Genomic DNA, 27,006 nt, shown 5'->3' on the forward strand with positions numbered 1-27,006 from the left:
TAATAGAATACAATATTTTAGAAGTACAAATAAATATAATCGTTATTCGTTTGATTCTTCGCAATAACATTTAGTAAAAATTAAGTCAATTTCATACAAATTTTGTAATTTTAAATAAAAATCAGTCAATGCGATAAATTTTGACTGCATGACCGGTATGTTTATTATATTTAACGAGGTTGATGTATCAACTAATCACTTAATTTGAACAATTTTTTAAATACAACCAGTTAAACTTACCCAACATAAATTTTTAGCCCTTAACTTTCCAATTTTGTGAATCAGAGCCTCCATTAATATATCTTTATTTTTTACTACATTATTACACACTCTTATATTCTTATATATATATGGGTAGAAATTTGAGCTTTTTTAGACTTGCTTGATGGATAATGAGTTAGTTGATATGAACCATGACCATCCAAATTAAACCTTAGAGTAAATGTATTTATTAAACCTTAGAGTAAATGTATTTAATTGAAGACACCTTAGCAATACAAAGTAATTACATGCTTCACATCCCACATATTGGGAATTAGTGTTGCATATATATAGTATATTACCTTTACAATATGGTTTCAAATGTGTTTATCCATAGAGAGAGTGAGATAAACACACTTTCCTTATTAGTTTTACACACTCTAGTTTCTTCACTCATGTTGAAACACTAATTCTAGAAAATCACTATTTATCATTAAAAAACTGAATGAACACTCAATTGATGTTGACTTTATGAAATATGTATGTGGGCCTCAATAAGCAATTAATATTGCAAATTGGGCTAACTTGTCTTCAAGCTTAATAAATTGTATCTAGGGTCATATCTTGTGGTAATTAATACTATGCAATGTAGATATAATATCATGTAATCTTGGTAAAAAATTGAAGAAGTTTTAAAATGAACTAGTGTGTTAGTTACCCAATGGAAATAAAAAGTCAAATACTGCATTAGTCAGCCAATGTAAACTTGAAAAAATTGTTACATAGTACATGATCAATAAATGGTCTCAACCACATTTGTATCACTATAACTTATTATTTATTTTAAATAAGGTTAATCCAAGGTATAGAAATTAATAACTTCTTAATGTATTAAACAAAGAATCATACTTTTAAATTCTACTTGCACTTGCAATTGCGTTTACCATAATCGTTGAAAATTGTGATGATTGTGATCATAATCGTTGTCACAATATTGTTATAGAGACTCTCAAAACCACAATATTACGAATATAATTATGATCATATAATTACTGTAAAGAATTACAAATAACTCTAGATTGTTTGTTAACCCACACAAGATTTTTAGTCATGCATGCTTCTAATGGATGATGAAAATTGTCATTTATAGTAGCCCAACCACTAAGGTAAGATTATTTTTTTAACCTGCTACATTCAACCCTATGGTCTCTATCATATCAAAGCTTAACAATAAACTGAACTCAATAATCATCCCAAATTTGTTTTTTTGGTAAAATTTAGTTTATGTTCAATGAATAGTACATTGATTGAGTGTTTAATAGCAATACATGATGTTCCATATTTATCCCATGACACATTTATGGTTCTCATTCAATAAGCACCAAAGAAACACTCTTGTCATCAATCCTTTAATTTTTTTCCGTATCATATAATAAAGACAAACACCAAATCATGGACATTGAGTCACTAAAAATTATAAACCTTTTATATATATATATATATATATATATATATATATATATATATTCACATACCAACAAATATGATGTTATATATGGCATAGAAAATGAATTTTTATGATGAAAAAAATATGTATCCATATAAGTGAATGAAAAGAAGAAGTCTACAACCCCAAATAAAGAGAAAAGATCCAAGAGTTTTGATGGGATATTGGGATCAATTATGCAGAAATTGAAGACCCATTGCATGGATCCATAGCACATGAATAAAACTCTTCAAATTTGTGAAACACTTTCTACATTTCCATGTATTCATATAAACTTGTCTAAATGTGTTATAGCTATACCACTCAACTGTGTATAAATGGAAGCATGAGATGTTTTCCCTTTTATAGCTACACCACTCCTGGTCTTAGTTGAATATATAGAGGCATGCATGGAATATATATATATATATAAAAGGTAAGCCCGAAAAATATGAATGACTGAAATGAGTATTTACTCATGATTAAATTAGAATATGAAAATAAAAATGAGAATAATAAAATAAATTTGGTAACAAAGTTCCTCCAATTTATATATTTTTTATAAATTAAGTTTGTTATCAAATAAGTATGATTTATGAAAAAAAGTTTATAAAGCAAAAAAAAAGTAGACGTAATTGAAATAAAACCTGATGTAGAAAGATTCAAGTTTTGTAGCATTTTATTATGAAGTCATGCTATAATATAAACAATTTGCTATTTACTATCAACAGTGTCGCTTTGGCCGAGTGGTTAAGGCGTGTGCCTGCTAAGTACATGGGGTTTCCCCGCGAGAGTTCGAATCTCTCAGGCGACGTTTTGAAGATTTTTATACATTTCTTAGATTCATCATTAACCACACAAAAACACTTATATCTCTACTATTTTTTCTTTTTTTTAGTTTCCAACATGTATCCTCGCACTGGAGGCAATCCTGTCCGAGCTGGGAACATCCACAGGTATGTAGGGCTAACTCTCAAACCCGAGACCGTTGGTTTATATCTTACTATTATGCTACACCTTAATCATATCTCTACTACTACTATGCTACAATTATAAGTGCACATACTCATAGTGAAGTTGGGCTAAATATTGGGCCAGCCCAATGATAATGAGTAATTGGAGTCACACATATAGGAAACGAAAGATTGTTGCATCTTTGTGTTTGTTCAGAATCACAATCACAAACACATGGCGGGCACAATCCATAACCATAACCACCACATTCTCCAGCTTCTACTTTCATGTCGGAAAATCACTGCCCAGGTCACAAACTCCACCACCTCATCCATCATCGCCATGGCTTCTTCTTCCGAACAGGAATTCGTTGCTCACTATCGCACCAAGCTCAACCGTTTCCCCAGATCTCATCAATTCTGGGACGCTAAAGTTGCATCCCGTGTTGGCGAGAAGCTAGGGTTACGACTCAGAGAAATCGGTGTTACCGGTGTCCAAATTGATCACCGTGAAGAGCGATCGCGACCTGTTCAGTATCGAATGATGGTTTCCCCTTTGTTTTATTCAATGAAACGTGCTGGAGTTGAGGTTTCTGGTGTTGAGAAATTGGGGGAGGTTCATTCTTCAGTGTAATAGTAAGTTCAAATTTTGAGTATTCAGAAGGAGGAAGTTTTCAATTTTTTTGGTGATAGAGGATTGTTGTGCCGAATAGAATCTGCTAACTATTATCATTGTTAGTTTTTTTATGTAAAAATAATTGGAAATGAATCTTCACTTGTGATTTTTCACATGCTAATGTGAAACCCGGAGAGAGATGAATACAAATGTTATAATTGTATGTTATTTTAATATACAAATTTTCATTTGATTGATAAGGAAATGTCTTTGTATACATGATGATCCACATAATAGGATATATTTTGTGCCTGCTCTAGGAGGAAGTTTCCGTTTGTGTTTCTTTCTTTTGGTTCTAGAATGAGTGTTTGCAAATTAATGCCTGCAAAAGTGTGATCAGTGAAAGTGTTTGGTATCAAAAGGTTGTGAACAATAATTGCAGATTCTTAGGTTTTTTATAGATGTTTACAGGTTAAAGATTACCCTTTCTAAAATTGGTATGGCAAGTGCTAATGCGATTCTCGGATTAACCTCTTGTCTATTTAGCTGGTTGTTAAATTCTTCAATGAATTTGAATTGAAAAATTCTTGAATGACCCCTTATTTACCTAGGTGTTCGTTTCGGTGGTAATCCCCAGGGTCCCTTCCTTTTGTGATCCTGTCATTAGAAACATTTCTGTAATGAGATTGATCTAGACTAAGGAAATCATAATCCAGCAACTGATGATGCACTAAATGTAAATGATATTAAGAAGCCGTTCAATGAAGTACACATACAATCACTGGTACAAAAAATAGAGAAGTTGACATGGAGAGAGAAGAGGAGAAGAAAGCCCGAGGAAGAAGGGGCTGAGTATCCAGATTGTCGAAATTCTTCACCCCATTGCCCATGTGTTGTAAACTTGACCCCCATTTCTTTGCTGACATGGTCTATCTCCTATGCTTTATTTACTTTTCCTTGAAACTCACATTTTCCTTCCATTGATATCATTACATTTCATGCAGTTACATGGCTGGAAAGACACTTCTGTTTGTTTTTGTTTTTCTTGGAGGTCATATATCTCTAATTAAGTCATGTTAGTCTAGTATGCCATTGTATTATCTATCTTTTTTTGTGTGCGTCCATGTGGTTGTTTCTCAAAGAATTAAGGAGATTGTGAGGGGTTTACTTTGGCTTGGGTTTAATGGAATTACTAGAGATTACCTTGTTTGTTGGGAGATTTGCTCTAGAACTAAACACGGAGGTGGACCGAGTCTTGGAATTTTAGTTTATAGAAACATTGATTTGGTAGTTAAATAACTTTGGCATTTTCATCCTTGGTTTAGACATGTGTGGAGGAGACTATTAGAAGCTCCAATAAGGAGTGTATGTTAAATGGAGGTTAGTCTAATTCCTAGAGGAAGATGGAGGCCAAGAAAAACTATAGGCATAACGATTAATTAGGAAAGGTTTAGAAATCATTGTTTTGTCAATGAACATGATTTGTGATAAAATTCTATGGTGTTGTTCGATCCATGTAGTCAATCACACCTAGTGAGATTAAGATTTAGTTGTTGTTGTTGTAAGTAATCCAAACTAATTCTCAAGGTTATGCTTCTTTTAGATATCTTATTTTCTTGGGTTCATAAGATATCTCTTGTATTGACTTTTGGGAGGATACTGCCCCCTTGTTCCATTGTATTATCTCTCTGTTTTTGTACAGTGCTCCTATATTTTAGTTCTACTTTTCATCTCATTGCACTATACTTATTTCCATTTAAAGAAATTTGCATGATAGGAAAGCTGAGTTTGTTGTTGGATTCAATTCATGTATGATAAAATTGCAGAGAAGTTGACATGTTTTGTTGCATGTTTCCTATCTCTATAACTATTACTATTACTTTCTTCTCTGCTACTGCAACCTATGCAAATCTTTCTCTCCATACTCATTATGATTCATATTACAAGTTCTGTACCTATGTTGCCAAGTTTGACAGTTGGCCAATCAATTCAGAAGAGTTTTTGCCATCTTCTCATTAGGAGTATTCATCAATCTTCCATTAATACATAAATCATCACTAGCCATACCTTCAAAAATATTAGTACAAAATTGAAATAAACCCAATCATACACTTATTAACTTGACAACTATTGACACTTCATGTTATCGAACCTGACAGTGACAAATGCCACATTAGCATTTTGTAAGGTATGCTCCAATATTCTATAATCATATCTTGCTGCAGAACGGGATATGCTTATGTACAAACAATGAAAAAAACGCACACATTTCTTGTAATGTAATTAGTCAACCTTACATTTTTAATTAATTTGTGTCTAACATCACAATATTCTATAAATGATCTGAATAATAATTAAAAATAGAGGAAATATCTTCGTTTCTTTTCAATTTTCGTAATCAATGACGTGAGTTTGAATGTTTGAGAAACCCATTGATGCAAAATCCATAAGTGTCTAAGAACAGTTTATTGAGCAACAAGAACTACCCTCATGACCAACTCGAGTAAAGTTTACTTCATAAAAATTGTTTAAATGTATTTTTTATTCCTGAAAATATATTTGGTTTTGGTTTGATCCTACTAAATTGTTACCTAACCAATTATGGTGTTGACATTATCAAAACTAACTATTTTTACGACTAAAAAACATATTGAAATAATTTTTTTATCTATAATCCAATTGCAATTTCATTTGCCCAGGTATATTTGGGATAGTTGAGACTTTAAGAAAATAGTTTTTACTATAACAGTAATGTTAGAGAATCTCGTTTATAATGAGACTTAGGCTTATTAATTACTCGAGAGTTTTTAATATACTCATGAGTATTCTCTTAATAAGGAGCTAACTTATTCAACAAATGTTACTCTCAGAAATCGAACTTATAATTTAATCTAAAATTTCTAATTTTTAATTACTTAATTGACCATCTTAGTTTTGCTTCATCCATTAAAATAATAGAGGAAATTATTTGATGAAATAATATAATATGAAGTATAAATGTGAGTTAATTTATGGAATCCATCTAAAATAAATGAATAAAAACATAGACTTACATTATCTAAATTTAAAAGCAAATATAAAATAAGAAATGTGATTTATTGAAAAAACAAAACTACAGTTCATCTCTCATGACGATCCTGCTGTATGAATCATAACGTGCTATTATATAAAAGAAATAAATTATTATTTTATTATAAAAAATAAAGTAAACTCACGATGGTTGACCATGGCGTTAGATGAGAGCAAAGTTTGATCCTGAAGTAAGATTTATATGACGTCAGCGTCCATTTTTCCTTTTAATTTTATTTAATACTATTTTTATCTTTTGTGATTAGCAATTTTGTATTTCACGGTTCTATGTATTTTCTTTTTTGATTTCCGTTCATATTAATGTCAATGGCTGGGGCAGAATTCCTGACCCCATAGCCATTTTCCTTACCTAATTTTATTTATTTTACTTTTCCAGATTTTTCAATCTGGATCAATTCTCATTATAATTTATTTGCAGAATTTTATTGTGCGATTGGAGACGCTTGATTTTTGCGAAGAATTCGATTTTTCATAATTCGATTTGGTAGGTTTCCAAATTCTGATGTTTACTTTCTTCAATTGTTTGATTGGTGAAATTCATTAAACCCTGTGTGGTGCTTTTGATGGTGCTGAATTTGAAGAAACTAGGATGAATTGTTGTGATTGTGAGATTTGTTCTTTTGTCCTGTCGGAGAGATGAAGTGGCAGTGGTTTTCTGGAGCTGAACCCGGACGGCCTTCGGCCTTCTAGATTGGGTTGAACTGGGCTGAGAATAGTCTTGAGTTGCCGAAACTCGGCTGAATAGGTTGTGAACTGGCCTTGGACCGCCTCTGGCTGGGTACCTGAAAAGAGACTCCTCAAGCCAATATTTATAAAGGAAAGATGATGGATCAGAGATTAGATTGTACTTCATGTATAGGCATCCTCTGTTTATACTGAATGGGATAAGTTTATTGAAGGAAGATCCAACGATATCATGGATGATGCCATGCTCTTATTTCTATCAATCGGTCATCTTACAGACCTATGTATGAGTCTATTGTCGTTCCTTGATGTCCCTTAGGGGAGTCTTCCCTCACAAGTTACCCAGTAGGCCGATAGTAGACCTCGTTGGTCGTAATGGGCCGGTCTGTTTCATGGGCTAGTCTTGGGCCTTATAGGTTATGGCCTTCTTGCATTGACCAGCCTGCTGGCTCTCTGGGCTATTCGTGGCCGGTCCAATAAGCTTTTGGACCTATGGTTAGGAACAAGATGGAAGTTTTGATTATACTTGGATGTGTAATTGCAAATTTTGAAGTGGATCTGTTTGTTATTGAATTGAATATTATGTTTCAGGGAAGGGCTTGTGAATTCATAGGAAAATGGGGGTTATGTCCAGGCGGGTTGTACCTGTCTGTGGTAACCTCTGTGTCTGTTGTCCTGCTCTGCGGGCAAGGTCAAGACAACCAGTGAAACGCTACAAGAAGTTAATTGCTGAAATCTTCCCACGTAAGCAGGTGATTTTTTTCCGTTCATATTGTTATGGTAGCTATTAGTCTTAGAAGCCCCATCAATATTAAGTTATTAACTTGACTCAGCTAGCAATCATTTTTAGACATATGTATGAGATGGTTTATTTCAATGCTTTTGTACTATTTTGTCTGGGTTTTGTATTTTAATTACGATACACTATGCATAAATTTAGTTTTTTAATAACCCTTATTGTAATTGCCATCTTGTGTTCATTACTGTTGCCCTTAGACTTCAGTGGCTGGTGTGTTATTATGTTTTGAGTAATAAGATTTTCAGTTTCCTGAAGAGCAGTAGGGATACTTGAGGGTGCTTTATGATGATTTTTTTCTTTTACCAGTAAAGATTATCTGAATTTAACAAAAATTTAGAATGCATTGGAGCCCCCATCAGCCCATTGTCTTCCACTCCCTTAGCCAAACCAAAAAAAAATTAAGAATTTTTTCTGATGCACATGATGATTACTAACTCTTTTTTGCAGGTTGCTGAACCTAATGATAGGAAAATTGGAAAGTTATGTGAGTATGCTTCCAAGAATCCACTGAGAATTCCCAAGGTATTTTTGTTCTTAGCAACCTTTTCTCTTAGTTCCAGTTTTTTCATGTAATCAATTAAATTATGACATGGTAGATGAAATTCAGAAAATGATTGTCATTAGAAACTCAAACTATTATACTTGATCAAAATAGTACATGTTTAAGAAATAATAAAACTCAAAATTTTAAAATTGGAGTTTTTTAAGTAGTCAATGCCAGATAGCGGAGTGGAGTGGCCAACCCCAAAAATGGGATAATGGGTAGCAGATTGGTTGGGATTAGGGCATTTAGGGAAACAAAATGAGCATATATACTATAGACATATAAATGCTAAAAAAATAGAAAATACACAAAATTAAAGACAACTCAAATATAATATAACCAAATAAAAAGTAATGTTCAAAATCAATGGCATAACTTAAATCCAATAACAATATAACCGAGGTGGCGGTGGCTGGGATGATGGTGCCTGAGGCTGAGATGATGCCATGACTGAAACTTGGATGATATTAGGTTGAAAAAGAATGGCATGAAAGAGTGTTATGAATGAGAGCCGAGAATGGTGAGAGCACTGTTTTGGCCAAATGGCATGAAAGCTGCTCTCCAAGAGCCTTTAGTTTGAATTAGACGACTGGGTCCAAAAACATAGGAGAAAGTGATTTAAAATGAGGTCAAAACAGGGATGTAACTCTGTTACCTCCAATGTGCTGAATGTTTTCAACATTCTTTTCACATAGTTTGAGGTTTGGAATGTATTAAATTTAAAGAAACACCATTCAATCAATTTAAGCACTGGGTCTTTCGTGAAGCATTGAATTGAGATCTCTGACATATCCTAATTTTGGTGGAGTTTTAACTTGGCAGATTACTGATAACTTGGAGCAAAGATGTTACAAGGATTTACGTAACGGAAACTTCGATTCAGTGAAGGTTGTCTTGTGCATATACAGGAAACTGTTATCGTCATGTAAGGAGCAGATGTAAGTTTATGCCATATAAGTTCAGTGCATATTTCTTGGATTGAATTGTAACTTGACCCCAACTAAGTTTGTTGGAATAAAAATGGGTTCTGGGGGATTTATCTCCCAAATTCGAAGATTCGGGAACCATAAGAGTATTATGTTTCATAAGCCTTATTAAAAATCATGGACCTGATGATTTTTACGTATCCAGGCATCATTCTTGTAATACACATCCAGCTTTGCTCACTGATTTTACTTAGTTTTGAGAAAACTTGGGTATATGGGACTATGGGTAATGATGAGTTCATGACTGACTGGGATCAGAATAAGCAGGTAAAATTGTGTATTATTGATAGAAACAATGATCTCTGAACTGTATCAGTAAGATGCTAATCCAGAGGTTGAAGAGCTATTTTGAACTAATGAACATACTCTCGTACACCAGGATATTTGAGACACCTGTAGTCTTCGCATTTCCTTCCCTTTTCAAACAATGACTCCCTTCTTGTAACTGCTTTATAACTGTCTGTTAGAGACAGTTGTTTTGTTATTAACAGATCCTAATAGCTTCAAATCCCAATTTCATGCTCGGGTATCTATCAATTTAGTTCCAACGAGTAATCTTATTTTAAAATATTATTACAAAAGATTTGCCAATTGTTGCTTCTGTAGACACATATGCTCCTGATGAATCTGGTGAGAAACCCTTCTTGAAAATATGATTTGTATAGAACTATTTCTTTTTCCTATAACTTACTTTTGTATTCAGAAGCAATATGAAGCTGTCAATTCTTTGTCCTCCTATTTGCTAGTGATTTAAAACCTCTTACAACGAAATTATGCTTCATTGTTTTTTTCTGTTGTTGGATGCTACTTTTCATTTTATGAAGAACATTCAAATGATATTTTTTGATATTGCAGGTCGCTATTTGCCAATAGTTTATTAGGGATCATCCGGACTCTTTTAGAGCAAACTCAAGCAGATGAAATGCGAATCTTAGGTTGCAATACACTTGCTGAATTTATAGATTGCCAGGTAGTTAATTATTAAACCTGTCTGACTTGTTAGTTCTAAAATCACTATAGGGTTGGCTCATGTGCATGATGTTTGAGAGTTTGCGACTCCTTTAAAGTATATTCACTGATTTAAATTTGAAGTTTACATTATAAGTCTGCTTACTTGATATATTGCATTTTGTAGCCCTTGTATAACCCCCTCCCCCAACCACACTCAAACACACGTTTATTTGATTAAATTGTGTTATTGACCCTTTGAGTTAAAAATAGACAGATGGTACATACATGTTCAACTTAGAGGGTTTTATCCCGAAACTTTGTCAATTGGCTCAAGAAGTGGGAGATGATGATCGAGCTTTGCTTTTACGTTCAAGTGGACTTCAAGCTCTATCCTATATGGTAATACACCTTCTCTGGTTCATTGTTACTTAAAGAATCTGCTTACCTATTTCCTTAAGATCACATAGGGCAACTCTTTTTTTATTAACCAATCCACACAAGAATTTAGGCACCTTGATTATGTACTGAAAAGGAGCTCTCTGCAGGGGGCATAATATAATGTAGATGAGTGACAAAGATGGTCATTTGCAATTTTATTATTTCTGATTGAACTTATTCATAGTGATTTGCAACTTTTCTTTAATTTAGTAGAATAAACAATAACCAAGCCTTAAGCTCATTGGAGTCAGTTACATGGATCAAATGGCGACATAATGTTCTATCATAATGCTTTAGTTTATTAGAATGTACATAAAGATTAAGCTGTAGTAATATACGGAGTGAATTGAAATTTACCAGAATTAAAGAACGAAAATGGTATTTACCAAAAGAAATAGAGTGAAAATGGTAGTCTGTAGTAATTTAAGCTGTAGAGGGCTTAAAGCTTTGATTTTACAAACAATTGTAAGTGCGTCAGAGTGAAACTTCTAAATTTAAAGGATATGGATTGTTACTGTATCCTTTTATCGGTTTCCTTTCAAGGTCACTTGTACCTTCTCTGATGCTTTTTTTCCTTTTCCCCTATGTTCTTTGGACCAGGTGAAATTCATGGGTGAGCACTCACATCTTTCCATGGATTTTGACAAAGTGAGTATTATTATACTTTTATTCCTTCAATCACTGTGGATTGATACAAGCAGTGACATACAGACAAGGATTGCCTTAAAGATTGATGCTTAGCTTTGATGGACTTTTTATTTTTTCCAAAATTTGAATCAAAACTTGGGTCTTGAATTTTAGGGCAGTTTGAACTTGAAGCAACAGGTTTTTTTGTCAATCAAATTATTTATGTTTTGTTTCTTTCTGGGTGGGTGGATCTTTAAATAGATTATATCTGCGGTTTTGGAGAATTACACGGATCTCCAATCTAAATCGAACCTTGCCAATGTAGAGAAACTGAATTCACAATCTCAGAACCAGTTGGTTCAAGGATTTACTAAAGAAGAGTCCAAGTTGTATGTCTTCTCTTACTTTTCTACCCTTTCCCTTTAATATGTAGCTAACATTCATGATCCTAGACAGTATGCATTACCACTTCTGCAGGGATACTGCTAAAGATCCTGCTTATTGGTCGAAGGTTTGCTTGTATAATATGGCCAAATTAGCAAAGGAAGCTACAACTGTTCGGCGAGTCCTTGAGCCACTTTTTCATAATTTTGATACTGAAAACCATTGGTCTTCTGAAAAAGGAGTTGCTTGTGGTGTTTTGTTTTATTTGCAGTCCCTTTTAGCAGAATCAGGTAGCTTTGGAACATTCAGTGCTATAATTTTCCTTAAACACAGTTTTATCTAATTTTGTATGTAATTGATTCTCATTTTTTAACACCAGGAGATAACTCCCATCTTTTTTTGTCCATTTTGGTCAAGCACTTGGACAATAAGAATGTTATGAAGCAGCCTGTCCTTCAGATCCATATCATTAACACTGCGACACAGCTTGCACAAAATGTGAAGCAGCAGGCTTCAGTTGCAATTGTTGGTGCGATATCTGACCTCATCAAACATTTAAGGAAGTGCCTCCAAAATTCAGCTGAATCATCTAGTCTCGGAAATGATGTGTACAAGATTAATACTGAACTTCAGTCTGCCTTAGAAATGTGCATATCACAACTTTCAAACAAGGTATTTATCATTATTGTTTGTCTTTCAAACTGAGTTATATGACACCTGGCTTCATTCTGGGAATTTAGCTGTGGTTTTTCCGAGTAAGGTTCCTTGAATTCTAGATTTGTTATTTGTTCTCTCTAGGGCAGAGGTTTTCTTGTATCATTGGTTATCAATCTCCTTACAATATCATATCATGTCACAAGTCACTAGATTTAAGTATCTTGGGTCAATAATACAACACGATGGGAAAATGAGGGAGATATAAACCATAAGATTTAAGTGGGGTGGATGAAACGACAAGGTGCTTCAGGTGTCATATGTGATAGATATGTGTCACTCAAGCTGAAGGGGAAAATTTATCACACAACTATAAGACGTGCAATGTTATATAGGATTGAATGTTGGGTGGTAAAATACCAACTAGATAATAAACTCAATGTAGTAGAGGTGAGAATGGTGTGTTGGATGAGTGACACAATTTTATGTAGGATTAGGACAGAACGCATTAGGGAGAAAGTTGGGATAGGTCCTGTTGTATAAAAGATGTTAGAATTGTGCCATAGGGGGTTTGGCCATGTATAACTGAGACCATTAAAAGCCTCAGTAAGATAGTAAGGAGAGTAGACGATATGGAGATTAGTCCAATATGTAGAGGCAGATGGAGATGAAGAAAATCTTGGGTAAAACATTTAGAAAAGATTTAGAGATCAATGTTTTATCAATGAACATGATTTATGATAGAACTTATGGCGTCGTTCGTTTCATATAACCGAACCACCTAGTAGAACTAAGGTTTGCTTGTTGTTGTATTGTTTGTCCTCTCTTTTTTGGATTGAAACTAAATTCTAGAAGTATTATGATCAAGTATATTGCTGTAGTTGTGTCACACTGCGTCTACTATAACAGGTTGGAGATGTAGGACCCATTCTTGATTTGATGGCTGTGGTGCTAGAAAATGTCTCAACAAATACCATCATAGCAAGAACAACTATCTCTGCTGCCTATCGTACGGCAAAATTAATCACTTCCATCCCTAATGTGTCATATCACAATAAGGCAAGTGTTCTTATTTGGACCGGAAATGAGATTTATACATGCTAAGCTCTAGAAAAATGTCTAAATTCTTAGGTTACTTTTGGACCTTTCTAGGCTTTCCCTGATTCCTTGTTTCATCAATTGCTCCTGGCCATGTCTCATCCAGACCATGAAACACAAATCGGAGCACATAGTGTCTTCTCTATGGTGCTTAAGCCATCCATGTTTTGTCCTTGGCTAGACCAGAAAGCCAAGATGGCTCAAAAGGTACCGAGTGACAACTTCTCCATTCAGCATGAAAGATTTTCTGGATCAGAACACTTGAATGGGAACGCGTTAGAAGGAAAGGCAGTAGCAGGTGTTAACCCGATGAAAAGTGCAGTTCATCCATATCGTGGCTTCAGCTTTACGCGGGCACTAACTGACGGAAACCATGTATGAATTTTTTACCTATCATTATTAATCGTATGTATTGAATAGTGTTTTTTGGATGAGCATTTGTGAAGCATGTAGTTCGTTCAGTTTGATCAAATATTTTTTCTTTTTCTAATAATGGGGACTCTGGATATTTTTTTGTTCTAATTTCTAACCAAATGTTGTATGTCTTAAATTTTCAGGATTTAAGTTCTCTTAGGTTGAGCAGTCACCAAGTGAGACTCTTGCTTTCTTCAATCTGGGTTCAGGCGACATCTGTGGAAAATGACCCTGCAAATTTTGAGGCAATGGCGCACACTTACAGCATTGCCTTGTTATTTACTCGTTCTAAGGTGAGATTGGTTAATACCAAGTGCCATGATTAGGTTTAATAATTTAGTCTTATCCTCCTTTGTACTCTTCCTTTCTTGTAATAATATCTTCTTTTTTAAGGACAACCTAGTGCATGTGGCTCCCACCTAGTGAGATCTGAGGAGGGTAGATGTATGTAACCTTACTCTCACAAATGAAGAGAATATTTCTAGGATTTGAACCTATGGTCTCCAGGTCACAAGGCATGCAACGTTACTGTTGCGCCAAGGCTCATCCTCAATAATATCTCCTTTTCTATTAATAAAAATTAATTTTAAAGATTCATGATCAATAAAGACAATAAAATAAAGACTTCACTCACTTTGTTTAATTATTACTCATTTAAGAACTTGTTTAAATTGTTAATTACTGGTTAGGAATATCCGGGTGACTTGTACTCATACATGAGTTACTATAATGCTGCTCAGTTCCCATTTCTCTTTACCGAAATGCAATTATCTATATAAGGAAAAAATCATCTATAGAAGAACGACTTAGAGTATATCCAAAATAAAGAAAAAACAGTGTACTTAATAATTTTAAAAAAATCTCCGTAGTTTTTAAAACTAAATAATGTTGCATTATTAATCTGTCTAAATTCATGAAGATCTGATTTTCTTGTTGCAGGCATCCAGTTACATGGCTTTAGTAAGATGTTTCCAACTAGCATTCTCCATCATGAGCATCTCTTTGGAGCAAGAAGGTAAGTGGGATGTATAAATGATTTTTTAATCTCTAGGAAGTAATGACAAAGTATTACCGTTTGTATGGAATTAAGGCTTGGAACGGAATGGGGGCATGAAGGGGATCATAATTCAAACTTTCAAATGTTCTCCTGTTGTGAATAATTTTTTCCTGATTAAAATCTTCTGACATGCTTCTCTACATGCCTTTTAAAGGAGGCTTGCAACCATCTCGTAGGAGGTCCCTTTTTACCTTGGCTTCATACATGCTCATATTCTCTGCCAGGGTAGGCAATTTCCTTGATCTAATTCCAACAGTTAAAGCATCTCTGACAGAGGCAACAGTTAGTATCTTCTTTGAACCTCTTAACTCAAACCCCGTTCTACCTCAATGTTCTTCACCTTCCTTTTAAAATTGAGTTACACATTTTTCCTTTTTTTAATTTATCATTAGATTAACTAATTAAATTCGTATATACTCAGGTAGATCCTTTTCTTGAATTAGTCGATGATATCTGGCTGCAGACAGTTTGTCTAGAATCAGAGAAGATGATTTACGGATCTCAGGAAGATGAAGTTGCTGCTATGAAGTCACTTTCAGCTGTAGAATTGGATGAAAAAAAGTTGAAAGAGACTGTAATATCATTCTTTATGACTAAATTTTCTAAGTTGTCTGAGGTAATATGAATTTACTTGGGCTGACAAAGATTGCTCTAATATGCTGAGAATTAATAATAGTACTTTAGGCCTAAATTAATACTCAATTAGTTGATTTCCTAAATAATATGACTGTTACTGTTTCTGCAATCTTTCTAATACATACTTAATACATTCCCTCCACATGAAAGAGGGAAAATAACGCAAAGAGTGTAGGGTGTTTTAATGGCCCAAATAGAAGGAGGCTGGTGATATGCAACATATATAAAAAGAACAGTAAATGTAATAAGGAGTATTGAGTATGGATTACATTTTGGTTTGCTTGAGTAGAAAAGATGTGGGAGTTTGAGATAATAAGTTGAATGTGTGACCAAGTGTTCAATAAATGATTGAATATATGCAGTTAAATGCTTACTTTTGTTCAAGTTTTAACTTATTTGTGCGTTGCATGTGTACCACCAGAGCATGCACACAGATATTTTTATGAAAACTAGCTATTAAAGCAATTTTCTAATGGAAAAGAATACGTGCACATATCATGTGACTATGTGAGGTATGTGCTGAGTGTGGGACATTCGTCAAAACTTGCAGTGTAGTGGCTTGCAGTTGGCTATGTTGGTGGTGTGTAAGTATGTGTGGAACTAACATGATTTTTCCTTATATTTACCAGGATCAGTTGTCCAGCATAAAGAAACAACTCCTGGAGGTGTTTTCCCCTGATGATGCATATCCGTCAGGACCTCCATTATTTATGGAGACACCAAGGCCATGTTCTCCTCTTGCTCAGATTGAGTTCCCAGATTTGGACGAGGTAGTATTTTCTACATTTGCATCTCAGTGTAATGATCTTGATATTTTTTGTGTGACTAGTACTGTCATTGGTCATTTTGCAGATGATTGATCCAGATGCTTTGATGGATGAAGAGACTGGGCCTGAACCAAGTGGAAGTCAATCAGATCGCAGAACGTCACTCTCAGCCAATAACCCTGATGTTATAGGTGTTAGTCAACTTTTGGAATCGGTAAAACAAATGCTTTTATTTCTATAATCTAGCTGGTTGGAATGTGATTGTACTTCGAATCAATTTTTCATTCTTCTGCTGGAGAGTGGATGCCATGTTTCTTCTTTTCCTAAAGATACTCTGTGGATTATTGTATGGATAGGTTTTGGAAACCGCACGGGAAGTTGCAAGTCTCTCCATCTCCTCAAATCCTTTACCTTATGACCAAATGAAGGACCAGTGTGAGGCACTTGTAACAGGAAAACAACAGAAAATGTCAGTTCTTCAGAGTTTCAAGCACCGACAGGAGACGAAGGCTGTAGTTCTTTCAAGTAAAAGTGAAGTAAAAGATTCCCCTCTATCATCTACGGTTAGTATCTTTTACAACAGTAAAAGTTTACTTCTTCATAACACAAGTTATATGTTAATAATGTTTTTTTCTTGAGGATCTATTTGCCATTCAATTGGTTATAATGGTCTTGGTTATTGGTGTATGGATTTTGCACCTCTAAAGTGATGGGTGCACTTTAGAGAATGAAGTTGGGAATTATAATTGTTAATACTAAAATGTAAAATCAGTGTTTGAGATTTTATTAACTCCTTCATTTGTTATATATCATGTGCATATCTTATTCTAATCTCAACCGTTGATTTTCCAATAATGGTTACATTTGCACTTTATCCTCCAAAGTGCTCCCTGCACCTTCAGAGGAAAGCTTATGCTTTGTCATAATATGGTTCTGCTTTTAAAGCAATGTCAGTGTCTTTTCATCTTCTTTGGTTTCAGGAGTCACAGCATTATTAGAATTTTGTTGTATATAACATCATGATTTCTTTTGAATTTCATTCAACAAATTGTGATATAATAGTAAGCTAGTGTTGGAGAGGGTATGGGCATAAACTGTAAGCTAGAGGTCATTTATTTGTTTACTGCTGCTACATTTGATAGACATGGATACTAAGGCATGCATTCATGTTTGTGCCATGTCTTATATAGTTTTAGTTATGCAACCGTTGCATACATTTCAACTTACTTTTTGCATCTTCAACCATGCAACTCTTGTGCAACATTTGCACAAAGCTATTTGCAGCTCCCATTAGATGTGCTCTTAAAATACATAAAGAATTTATCGACACGGTGGGAGCTCCCACATCAAGCCAAAGTCAAGGCTATGTGCAATGTTTAGTTGTTTGCTAATCTGGAAAAGTGAAATGAATATTAATTAATTGTTGATACTGTACCATTGTGTAGGCACTGGAATATTCAAAAGGTGATTTGAAGTTAGTGACTCAGGAGCAATTTCAAGCGCTTGATCAATACCCCTTATATTCACATGACCATGTAAGTCAAGATCCTTTGAGACTACCACCTTCAAGCCCCTTTGATAAATTCTTGAAAGCTGCCGGATCTAATGAAAACAGATTGCACTAGATGATGCCACTTATTCATTCTTAGCATTCATATAACTCTTTCTTTATATGGTTATACCATTCATGCCCACGTCCATTAAATGTGCACAAGAAAAAATGTCCCTTTTTTCCCTTTGTTGGGGGAGGGGATGCTTCTTTCCAGCAAATGTATGAATATGTTGATATTTGTTAATATAATATAAAGTGATTTTTTTTGGTTTAGTTACTTTTGTTTTGGGTACACTAGTTAATTTTGTAAAATAATGCAATTTTAATTTTCCCCCAAATGCAAGAAGCGGTGCATGAGGATTGAATGAGTTTGAATATTTTTATAAATAATGCAATTTTAATTTTTCATAATTTTTATCGTCTTACTATAGATGCTTCTACTAAATTTTTTGAATACTACTTGCACTGATTCTGCTGCATATATTATGCAAATATTCAAAAAGAAAATTGTATTTGTTTTCATTCTAAAATGAAAAATGCTGGACAATCATGTTTGTCAGAATAGGTTGGTGTGATCTTGTACTTGGATGGATGGATGGGTTTGACCTCATCATTTAATCTGACATGATATTCATCTTAGTTAAATAATCAAATCAATAGAGATTGTAAAATTAAATATATTTTATACATTCTAATTAACTTTATTTATTGACTATCAGCTGCCATATTTTAATTTTGCAACAGTAAAGTAGCTCAAAAAACTGTAAAGGAATTTATCATCCAAATGTTTCACTTTTGCACCTTATCACAAATTGCTAGGCATGTCATATAGACATTAACTGAAATGTCATAGCTATCAATGGCTACAAAAACAAGTAGCAAAATGAAGAACAACATTGTAGTTGGAATGATATTTATACAAACCTCATGTCACTCTAAGTACTGGTGTTAATCTCATCCCATCAAGACACCTCAACAATTGTAAGTTCAGCATTTCAAAAAGCAGTTAACTCACTATACTACATTAATAACATGTCCTGCACTTTCCCTAACATTCTTACTTCACAAGAATTAAGATTTCTATGCTTACAACATAAAGAGCCAAAATTAGTGGTCTGATTTTGCCATATTTCTTAACTTGGCCAAAACCTGAGCAGCAGCTGATTCTCTTGCTTCAAGCGGATGGGTAAAAGTGTTATCCCCACATGAAAACTCGAAGTCGGGTCCTTTAACAATTACATTAGCTTGGAATCCACCTTCAAAAGGTACACATTATACTTGTCAAGTACATGATAATTCCTTAACATAGATATAAACATTTAAGGGAGTTGAGTATCACAAAGGTGAACTAAAAGGACCAATTATATGTGCAATTGATCTCTATATTTAACCAACATGCATGTAAATGGTGCATTGCATAATCTTAGTTTAACTTTGAATAATTCATACTACTGGATTCTAAATCTACACTAGATGCTAGACAGTCTTACCATCTGAATGAGATACGCGATAAGTTGGTAGGATCCAATTATTTTCGTGACATATACCATCGAGCTCCTGCATGATTAACAAGAATATGACGATAACGAGAGATGGCATTTATTGCTAACTAATAAGTCACGCTATAGTTCACACATGAAAGTAATAAATCCCTTCCAAGATACTTTTAAAGATGACACACAACAAAAGATAAAAAAGGTCACAAAACACATATCTGTAAGTAACATGTCAAACTAAAGTGCTTTTGAAAAAATTTATACAACACCCAAGCCTTTTCCTAGTGGGTCAGGTCAGCTACATGAATCAAACAATGATGTGATGTTCTATCATAAATCATGTCCATAAACAAACCATTTAACAAGATGTACACCGAAGAAATAAAAAAGGTTAACTGCCTATATTGGTACTCGTTGAAAGTAGCTCATTCATATTCAAGTAGGCACTCAGAGACTCGCAATAATCAAATTTCATTATATAAAAAGATGTGCGCATTAAAAAGATAAAATCACAAGTATTATCTGAGATACATCACTGAGAACAAGTTGACTTCCTCCAAATAAAATTCTAGTATTTGATGTAAATTAATAGTTTGTATTTTCTTGTATAGGAATCAATCTGCTTTGAAGTTGTTTACTAAGTTGAATTCTCATCTTTTTCCATAATGTTACTACTGCTTTTTCTTTAATATATAGTACATTGATTAATCAATTATGGATTTTTGCTGTCCGAATACGATATATTTCTTTTAAATCACTCTATTTTTGTATCAGTATAAATTCATATTCTTGTTCCTAACTAGCAACATTCATGGGATCCTGACATCCTGTGTACAGCACAAAAAAGATTTAACAAAGCATCATATTTTTGGTAAAGCACTAGTAAGTGATCATTTCAATGCACCGAAAACACCAATCACAGGCTACTTATAAAATGAAAACCCAACATAACATTTTTTCAAACTAAAGCATACTTATGAATAATTGAAATGTGGGAAACTAATAATTGGTTAGAACATGTCTTGCCTGGCATGAACTTCGCATAGTGAGCACAGCCTCTGACAATCTTTTCCTCTTAAAACATGCAGGTGAACATTGATTCTCATTATGTTGACACATCCTTCCTTGATTTCTTACCCATATATCATTACAGCCTTCTATAATAGATTCTATCTTTATTTCCAACTCATCTTCCACACCTACTTTTTTGTCAAGCAAACACAAACATCAAGCAATCACTTTCAATCTTCACATTGATAAAATTTAAATGGTAGGGGAATAAATCAATTTACATAAGCTAACTTATATCTCAAGCTTTAAGCTTCATGGCCAGGATTGAAAATTTTATGACGAAAAATATGTCTTACAATTGGTGCTACATGTAGTCATGAATCTTCAGGAATGAAGACTCATGTAATACAATAATTTCACATTGAAATTTAAGAGCCACAAAGAAGTTTTAGAATCAATCCAACTAATGAATCTTAAGTTTATGATGATCCTTAATATACACTATCTTGAACCTAATGTGCTTGTTGAATTTGAGATCCTAACACCAGATATTCCCTAGAAAAACCCAGAATTACATGTGATGCAATGGGGAAATACTTACTGAGAAGAATAAATATAAGCAAAGACAAACGACACGGTAAAATAAAAATATACCAGATGAGATTTTCTCAATTTTCTTATCACACAGAGCAATCTCATCCTCTATCATGCGCTGCTGAAGAGCCTGCACAAAGAAACTAAGTCTAAGATAAATGCAAACGCATATAGTTTCACCATATGAATAATAGTAGGAGGCTAATCATTAAAGTTAAAAAAAGAATCAGTGAAGTAGGTACACAACAATAGGTGCATTTCCATGGAAAAATACACTGAATACTAGTTTAACAGTTTAGACACAATGTACTACAACCATAGGATCAACATACAATACTAGTAATTACAGAATCATGGAAGCATGTAAGTTGCAAGATATGATCTACACATTATATAAAAAAATGAGGTTTGGTGTTAAACCAATAAACGGTGGTGGTAAGCAAAACTTTTTTCACCATGTAGTCAACTTACTGATACATAGTAGGTGTATATGATCTGGGTGAACACGCATGGTTATTCAGAAGAAATATAAACATTCATATAATTAGAAAAGGCAATGAAAAAAAAAATTACCAGCTCATTCCTCTTTCCTATAAGAGAGGCGAGGGCAGTTTGTGACAATGTTTCCCTCTTTGAAGCTAAAAGAGTTCGTAGCTTCTCAAGATCTGAGTTGGAATGATTTGGAATCAACGAACGTTCACCGACAGCAGCTTTTTCAGAAGAGGTATTGGCACACTTCTGATTACAAGCAGATTGGTTTTTTATTTCAGCCACAGTGATGAGCATCCTAGTTGAATCATCTTTCTCAGCCTAGCAAATTAATGGCATGCAAGTAGATGAGAATCAATGAATATTGAAAAATATCTTTGAAACTACTTTTCTAACATGAAAGAAATTTCATGAGCAACCAAAGAGGACAAGTGCAAGTAAGGAAACAAAAACAATATCTTTGAACCATACTCCCTGTCTAGCCTCAGATGTCATCATTCCATCACAGAAATCGGTTAAGCAAAAGTGACAAACATAAAGACCGGTGAAATTACAGAATCATATTTACTTTATATTCAACACAGATTGGGCCCACATCCACACAGAATGCTTAATTGGAAGCCTATATATGTAAAAAAAAATTATAACTAAGGATAAGAGTGATTCCATAACTTTCCGGATAGACTTCATTACTTTAATTCCATAAATTAACATGAAATTTCATGATTCAAAAAGGTTATTCAGCTTTATGTCACAACTAGTTCATATATGCACCATTTTGATTTCAGCAACAATTCAAGTACAAACCTCATCTACTCAATCAGAGGATTATAGCAGTTCTAACAAGATTGTGTTCTCAGTAAACTTCAACTTTTAAAATTAAAACGAAATGACTCAAATCATATCATTAAATAAACCAATATGACAATTACTTCCAACTCAGAAGCTACTTTATTGGATAGGAGTAGTACATCAACTGCAGTCAAAAGAAGGAAAGCAGTAAACGTGATTGTTAAGTTTAGTGAGTTTAGAACCTTGACAAGGGCTGCAGATCCATTAGAGTAATGTTGCACAGATGGAGTCCCTATTTCTTGATCTTCACTAACTTGTAAAGTATCAGCAATATCCTGGCATTCTGCGTTAATTTGAGATGGATAAAGTGTAGAGTCGTCCACATTCATATCCTGGGCTTCCTCGACAGAATCTGACAGTATACTTGTGCAACTTCCATTTTTTTCTTTCTGCTTCATAGATTCAATGTCATCACTGCTTGGCTTGTTATATAGGGTAACAGACATGCCCTCATCGTTACTTACATGTGATTCTGTCACTTCAGGGACGTCTGCCATTACATTTTTCTCTGCCAGCTTCAAATCTTGGGTACTATTTGAGAACGCTTCTCTACAAAGATAGAATTTATTACACACATGATTGATATTTTCTTATTGGGATAGTTGTAAAAGAAACATAAAATGGCAATGGTCAAATACTGCTAAATCAAGAAGAAAATTTTGTGATAAACATGGTATAGAACATCAATACCCCACACCTAGAACTCCGAAACAAAATGAAGTTGTTGAAAGAAAGAATAGAGTTCTAGAGGAGTTAGTAAGAACCATGTTAAATAAAAGTAAAGTTCCCAAGTATTTTTGGGCAGATGCTGTGCATACTGCTTACTATGTTATGAATAGAATCCTATTAAGGCCAATTCTTAACAAAACACATCAATATTTTCTTATTCCCACACTTATAAAGTTAGATCAAGAAGAAAATTTGAAGCATAAACTAGAATAGCATCACTCACGAAATATAGAATGCAAAATAGTGAAAATACTGCTAAATCAATCATAATCAGGCACTTCAAAATGGAAAAAAGACATTTATACTAACCTTGAAATCCAGTCTGAGATTATTTTAGAATAAGGAAGCACATGGAAGTACTCGACAACTGGGGTGAATATCCAACTGCTAGAACTCTTTATAACTAAAGGACCCTGCAAACTATCCAAAGATAAGCCAATGTTATGCATAAGCAAGCATGTGCAAAAGTTGCAAACAATCAGATTTACTTTAGCACAATCATTTAAAAGTTTAGGGAGAATTATCCAAGCATTAAATCAAGAAAATATACTTCAAGTGTGACAAGATAGAGCAGTCCAATTACTGCATGTGTCATTCTATGATCTCCATATCATAAAAAAACAGTAACAGAACACACACTCATATTTAGACTGTAACATTCTGGCTAACAAGTAGTGTTCGAATGATAATCGTGAAAAAATAAATAAACTATGAAATGGAAGCTAATATACTAGTCACCAATCAGAGATTCATATTATTGAAAAGTAAGTTAAGTAATTTGTATATGCAAACAAGTAAATATGAGTTTCCGAAGTAGAAGAACAGATGAATCCACCTTAATAGCTGACAAAAAAATGAACATTTTCCTATGATCCTATCAATGGAAAAACGGTTGCCACTCACCCTTGAGATCTGAGCATCAGCTAATAGCAATTAAAACAAACCTTTCAATTAAATCTTTGATAGGAACTTGATTAACCTCCTGACTGATCAACTGGGAGGACTTCATTATGTAAAATCGCGAAGCTGCCTTCTCTTTGCTATGAGAATATACAGTGCAGCTTTCCAAAAGCGTAAGATCAGTCTTATTGATACCTGTAAGGTATACAAGAATCATATTCTACTTTTCATGAATCAAAAACACCCATCAAAGCAAAATTAAGAGACAGTGACAGATTAACTAACAAGTTCAAGTATGATGCAATAACTTATAGAAAAATGATCATTAAAGATAGAAGAAAAAGTTTGACTCAATAATAAGTTCAAAATAGACTGAAAGCACAAATGAAAGCTTAAAGCATAATACTGCATCATGTCATGTTGACATCTTCAATAGGTTAAATAAATTAGATATGAAAACCTTATATTGAAAAATGTTCCTTGACCTGCAGTGCCAAAATTTATAATAAATTAAGACTAAATCACAATAGATGCAAACTAATGCCATGACAAATTTTCGGCAGAAGAAGCATAACTACCTGCAGCTTCCTTTACAGCAGAATACCCTATTTGCAGAAAAGCAGAATCATCAACATTTGATTCATCTTTTGTGCACTTTTTTATAACTCTTCTCTTTATGTATGTAACCATGGTTCCATTTGTAACTTCAGAACTTTGGCTGGAGGTGACTGCATCCTTTTCAAGCACTGACCACACCCCCTCAGTGATGGAACTAAACAGCAAGACGCAGTTCTTCTTCTCACCATCGATTAAAAGGACAGCAACTTTCGAAATTGGCCATCCCTTTATGTTAGGGACATTTTTTGATGCATCTAAACATGTACATATATCACATGCATCCATGATCTTTTTTTCTGTTAATGACAACTGTTTCTCCGCATCAACAAGCTCAGTTTCATCAGGCTTTTGCATGTATTTCATATATGCTAACAAAGGTGGCCTCAGAACCACCACTAACTTGCAAAATTCATCAAACTTCAAAAATACCAGTTGTGGATGCTGTTTTCTGTGGTAGTAATTGTACAGCAACACAACAGAATACACCTAACGCCGATGATCACAAAATCCAGAATAATTAGTAACTACACAGACAGTTACCTCCACGTACATTTTTAAAAAATGTAACAAAATATTTTGTACTATTCTCTTTGGTGCACAAATGTAACAGGACAGAATAAGACATAACAAAATATTTTGTACTATTCTCTTTGTTTTCACCCCTTTCAGTGGAATTAAAATGTTCTACTATGTAAATTAATCTTTTGTCATTTTGTTAACAGAGTATACCAAACACATAAAAGAACCTTGCATGTTCTACTTGTAAGGTAAAACCGTAAAAGAGGTGAATGAAGAAACCTGTTTTGCAACTGACTGCTGTTGAGATAATGTTGGATTATCTCGGCTAGTAGATTTTGCTGGCAGCATTGGATCAACCAAGTATTCTAGAAATACCTTCACTGCATCTTCAGTAGCACACACTTCTGATGGAGCCATGTTTCATCCACTGATTTTTAAAGTTCCACTCACCCTTCAGTTATCAGCTGTCAAATAAGTTCCATTAAAACACATATCAAAGCTAACAGACCAAAGGGGTGAAGTGAAACAAATCATCACCATTTCTCAAGAGCTAGTATAAAAAATTATAACAAAAGCAAAACCACATTTCTCCAACACCATAACCTTAGGAATGACATATATAGCGTTTCTAATATAATTTGTATCAACAACAAAATTATCACATGCATGTTCTGTACATAAAAAACAACTATCAGAAATGTTTGTACTTTCTCAAATGAACCGTTCAATAATCTTTTTGACATATACATTTTTGTAAATAGCTTTAAAAAACTCACTTGATCTAGTACTTTTTTGTAATAAAAAAAACAACTAAAAAACCGTCTTTTAGTTTTTTTCTTCATATACATTATTATTAGTAAAAGCTCAATCAAACAAAAATGTCAGAAATCATTCTTTTAATAAAAAACACATTTTGAATGGAAAAATGCTTAAACAACATAAATAAGAGTTTTTTACTTGGGAATTTTGACTTAAAGAAATGAACCTTTAAATGACACTGGTTTCTTTGCCTGAAAAGGCGTCACCTTTAAATGACCCTGTAAATGGGGTTATACAAAATGATATGCATGCAATGGGGTTTTGTTAAAGATTGAAACTTGAAGAGAAAAAATGAAATATTAGAAAATTACCAGGTGAAGAAGAGTGAGAGTTAGTTCCCTTTGAAGGCCGCAAAGATGAAAAATTGAAATGCAAAAAGTGGTAAAATATGAAATTGAGAGCGAAAGTTGTAACTATTTAAGCTAGCTGAGTTGTGAAACACTGAAAACGGTTGAAAGTGAAAGAAGGGGAATCACCATGGATCTCTCACTCTCTCTCTCTCACTCTCTCTTATTACCCAATGCTCATACACAAGGAATACCTAAAATACTATTATATTATGACTATTTGTTTGAAATTATTTTTCAAGTTCAATTCTATTAAGATAAAATATATTTGGATAACATTATTTGTATGATGATAACATACCTATGTACTGATAGGTTAGAAATTTTATATAAGTTATTACATTATCCGCTATTCATTTTAATTATTTTTTGTAAGAACTAATGATGATTAAATATTTATGGTAGATAGTACAATAATAATGTATAAATCTCATAATGTATTGTTAAAGCATATATTTTCTCCTCTAATATATTTCAAGAGTTAATTTATATTATATTTGCTGTTATATAAGAAAGAGAAATAGAGCTAAAACTCAAAATGCAATAAATAGGTTTTTGATTTTTTATATAGAGTAAATTACATTGACACCCCCTAAGTTTTAGTTAAATTACATAAACTATTTTTCTAATTTTTACACCTACAAAAGTCTCTCTGATTTTTACACCTACAAAATGCAATAAATAGGTTTCAGTTC

At 33.6% G+C, this 27,006-nt stretch overlaps 3 protein-coding genes and 1 non-coding gene across 10 annotated transcripts; 3 read left to right on the forward strand and 1 right to left on the reverse strand.

The window, feature by feature from the left end:
* TRNAS-GCU lies at window positions 2,420–2,501 on the forward strand. The gene has a single exon. It is a non-coding gene; the product is annotated as a tRNA-Ser (tRNA).
* Window positions 2,822–4,692, forward strand: LOC109357712. Its single transcript, XM_019601729.1, has one exon. It carries the CDS (start codon window positions 2,876–2,878, stop codon window positions 3,272–3,274), a length of 399 nt encoding a protein of 132 aa, XP_019457274.1. The 5' UTR covers window positions 2,822–2,875; the 3' UTR covers window positions 3,275–4,692.
* Window positions 6,561–18,210, forward strand: LOC109358524. 4 transcript variants are annotated; one of them, XM_019602813.1, is made up of 21 exons: window positions 6,561–6,830; window positions 7,621–7,782; window positions 8,277–8,351; window positions 9,196–9,311; window positions 10,215–10,329; window positions 10,581–10,709; window positions 11,349–11,396; window positions 11,637–11,764; window positions 11,853–12,049; window positions 12,139–12,431; window positions 13,323–13,472; window positions 13,566–13,886; window positions 14,069–14,218; window positions 14,865–14,940; window positions 15,137–15,264; window positions 15,404–15,598; window positions 16,248–16,388; window positions 16,471–16,509; window positions 16,564–16,599; window positions 16,742–16,948; window positions 17,831–18,210. In XM_019602813.1, the coding sequence occupies exons 2-21, from the start codon at window positions 7,648–7,650 to the stop codon at window positions 18,008–18,010; spliced, it is 2,859 nt and encodes a 952-aa protein (XP_019458358.1). In that variant the 5' UTR covers window positions 6,561–6,830; window positions 7,621–7,647; the 3' UTR covers window positions 18,011–18,210. The 4 variants fall into 4 exon arrangements, with proteins under 4 accessions (XP_019458358.1, XP_019458356.1, XP_019458355.1 ...); XM_019602811.1 differs by having other exon boundaries at window positions 16,248–16,383; window positions 16,469–16,599; XM_019602810.1 differs by having other exon boundaries at window positions 6,562–6,830; window positions 16,471–16,599.
* On the reverse strand, window positions 18,814–25,585 carry LOC109358510. 4 transcript variants are annotated; one of them, XM_019602777.1, is made up of 11 exons: window positions 25,425–25,585; window positions 24,587–25,112; window positions 24,053–24,203; window positions 23,418–23,528; window positions 22,844–22,928; window positions 22,562–22,768; window positions 21,612–21,848; window positions 21,099–21,168; window positions 20,460–20,635; window positions 19,428–19,494; window positions 18,814–19,193 (listed from the first exon to the last, which is right to left on the reverse strand). In XM_019602777.1, the coding sequence occupies exons 1-11, from the start codon at window positions 25,560–25,562 to the stop codon at window positions 19,045–19,047; spliced, it is 1,917 nt and encodes a 638-aa protein (XP_019458322.1). In that variant the 5' UTR covers window positions 25,563–25,585; the 3' UTR covers window positions 18,814–19,044. The 4 variants fall into 4 exon arrangements, with proteins under 4 accessions (XP_019458322.1, XP_019458321.1, XP_019458320.1 ...); XM_019602776.1 differs by having other exon boundaries at window positions 22,562–22,774; window positions 22,805–22,928; XM_019602775.1 differs by having other exon boundaries at window positions 20,460–20,632; window positions 22,562–22,928.

Source organism: Lupinus angustifolius, chromosome LG10 (assembly GCF_001865875.1).
Source record: "Lupinus angustifolius cultivar Tanjil chromosome LG10, LupAngTanjil_v1.0, whole genome shotgun sequence".
Taxonomy (NCBI): Eukaryota; Viridiplantae; Streptophyta; class Magnoliopsida; order Fabales; family Fabaceae; genus Lupinus; species Lupinus angustifolius.

Excerpts from the sequence above, each read along its gene's own strand:
- LOC109357712 (XM_019601729.1), top strand. The coding sequence starts at position 2,876 with ATGGCGGGCACAATCCATAACCATAACCACCACATTCTCCAGCTTCTA.
- LOC109358524 (XM_019602810.1), top strand. The coding sequence starts at position 7,648 with ATGGGGGTTATGTCCAGGCGGGTTGTACCTGTCTGTGGTAACCTCTGT. Across the intron at positions 7,783-8,276 it reads AAATCTTCCCACGTAAGCAG|GTTGCTGAACCTAATGATAG; the intron begins GTGATTTTTTTC and ends TCTTTTTTGCAG. Across the intron at positions 16,949-17,830 it reads ATTCCCCTCTATCATCTACG|GCACTGGAATATTCAAAAGG; the intron begins GTTAGTATCTTT and ends ACCATTGTGTAG.
- LOC109358510 (XM_019602774.1), bottom strand. The coding sequence starts at position 25,562 with ATGGCTCCATCAGAAGTGTGTGCTACTGAAGATGCAGTGAAGGTATTT. Across the intron at positions 21,849-22,561 it reads GATCTGCAGCCCTTGTCAAG|GCTGAGAAAGATGATTCAAC; the intron begins GTTCTAAACTCA and ends TTAATTTGCTAG. Across the intron at positions 20,636-21,098 it reads AATTGAGAAAATCTCATCTG|TAGGTGTGGAAGATGAGTTG; the intron begins GTATATTTTTAT and ends TTGACAAAAAAG.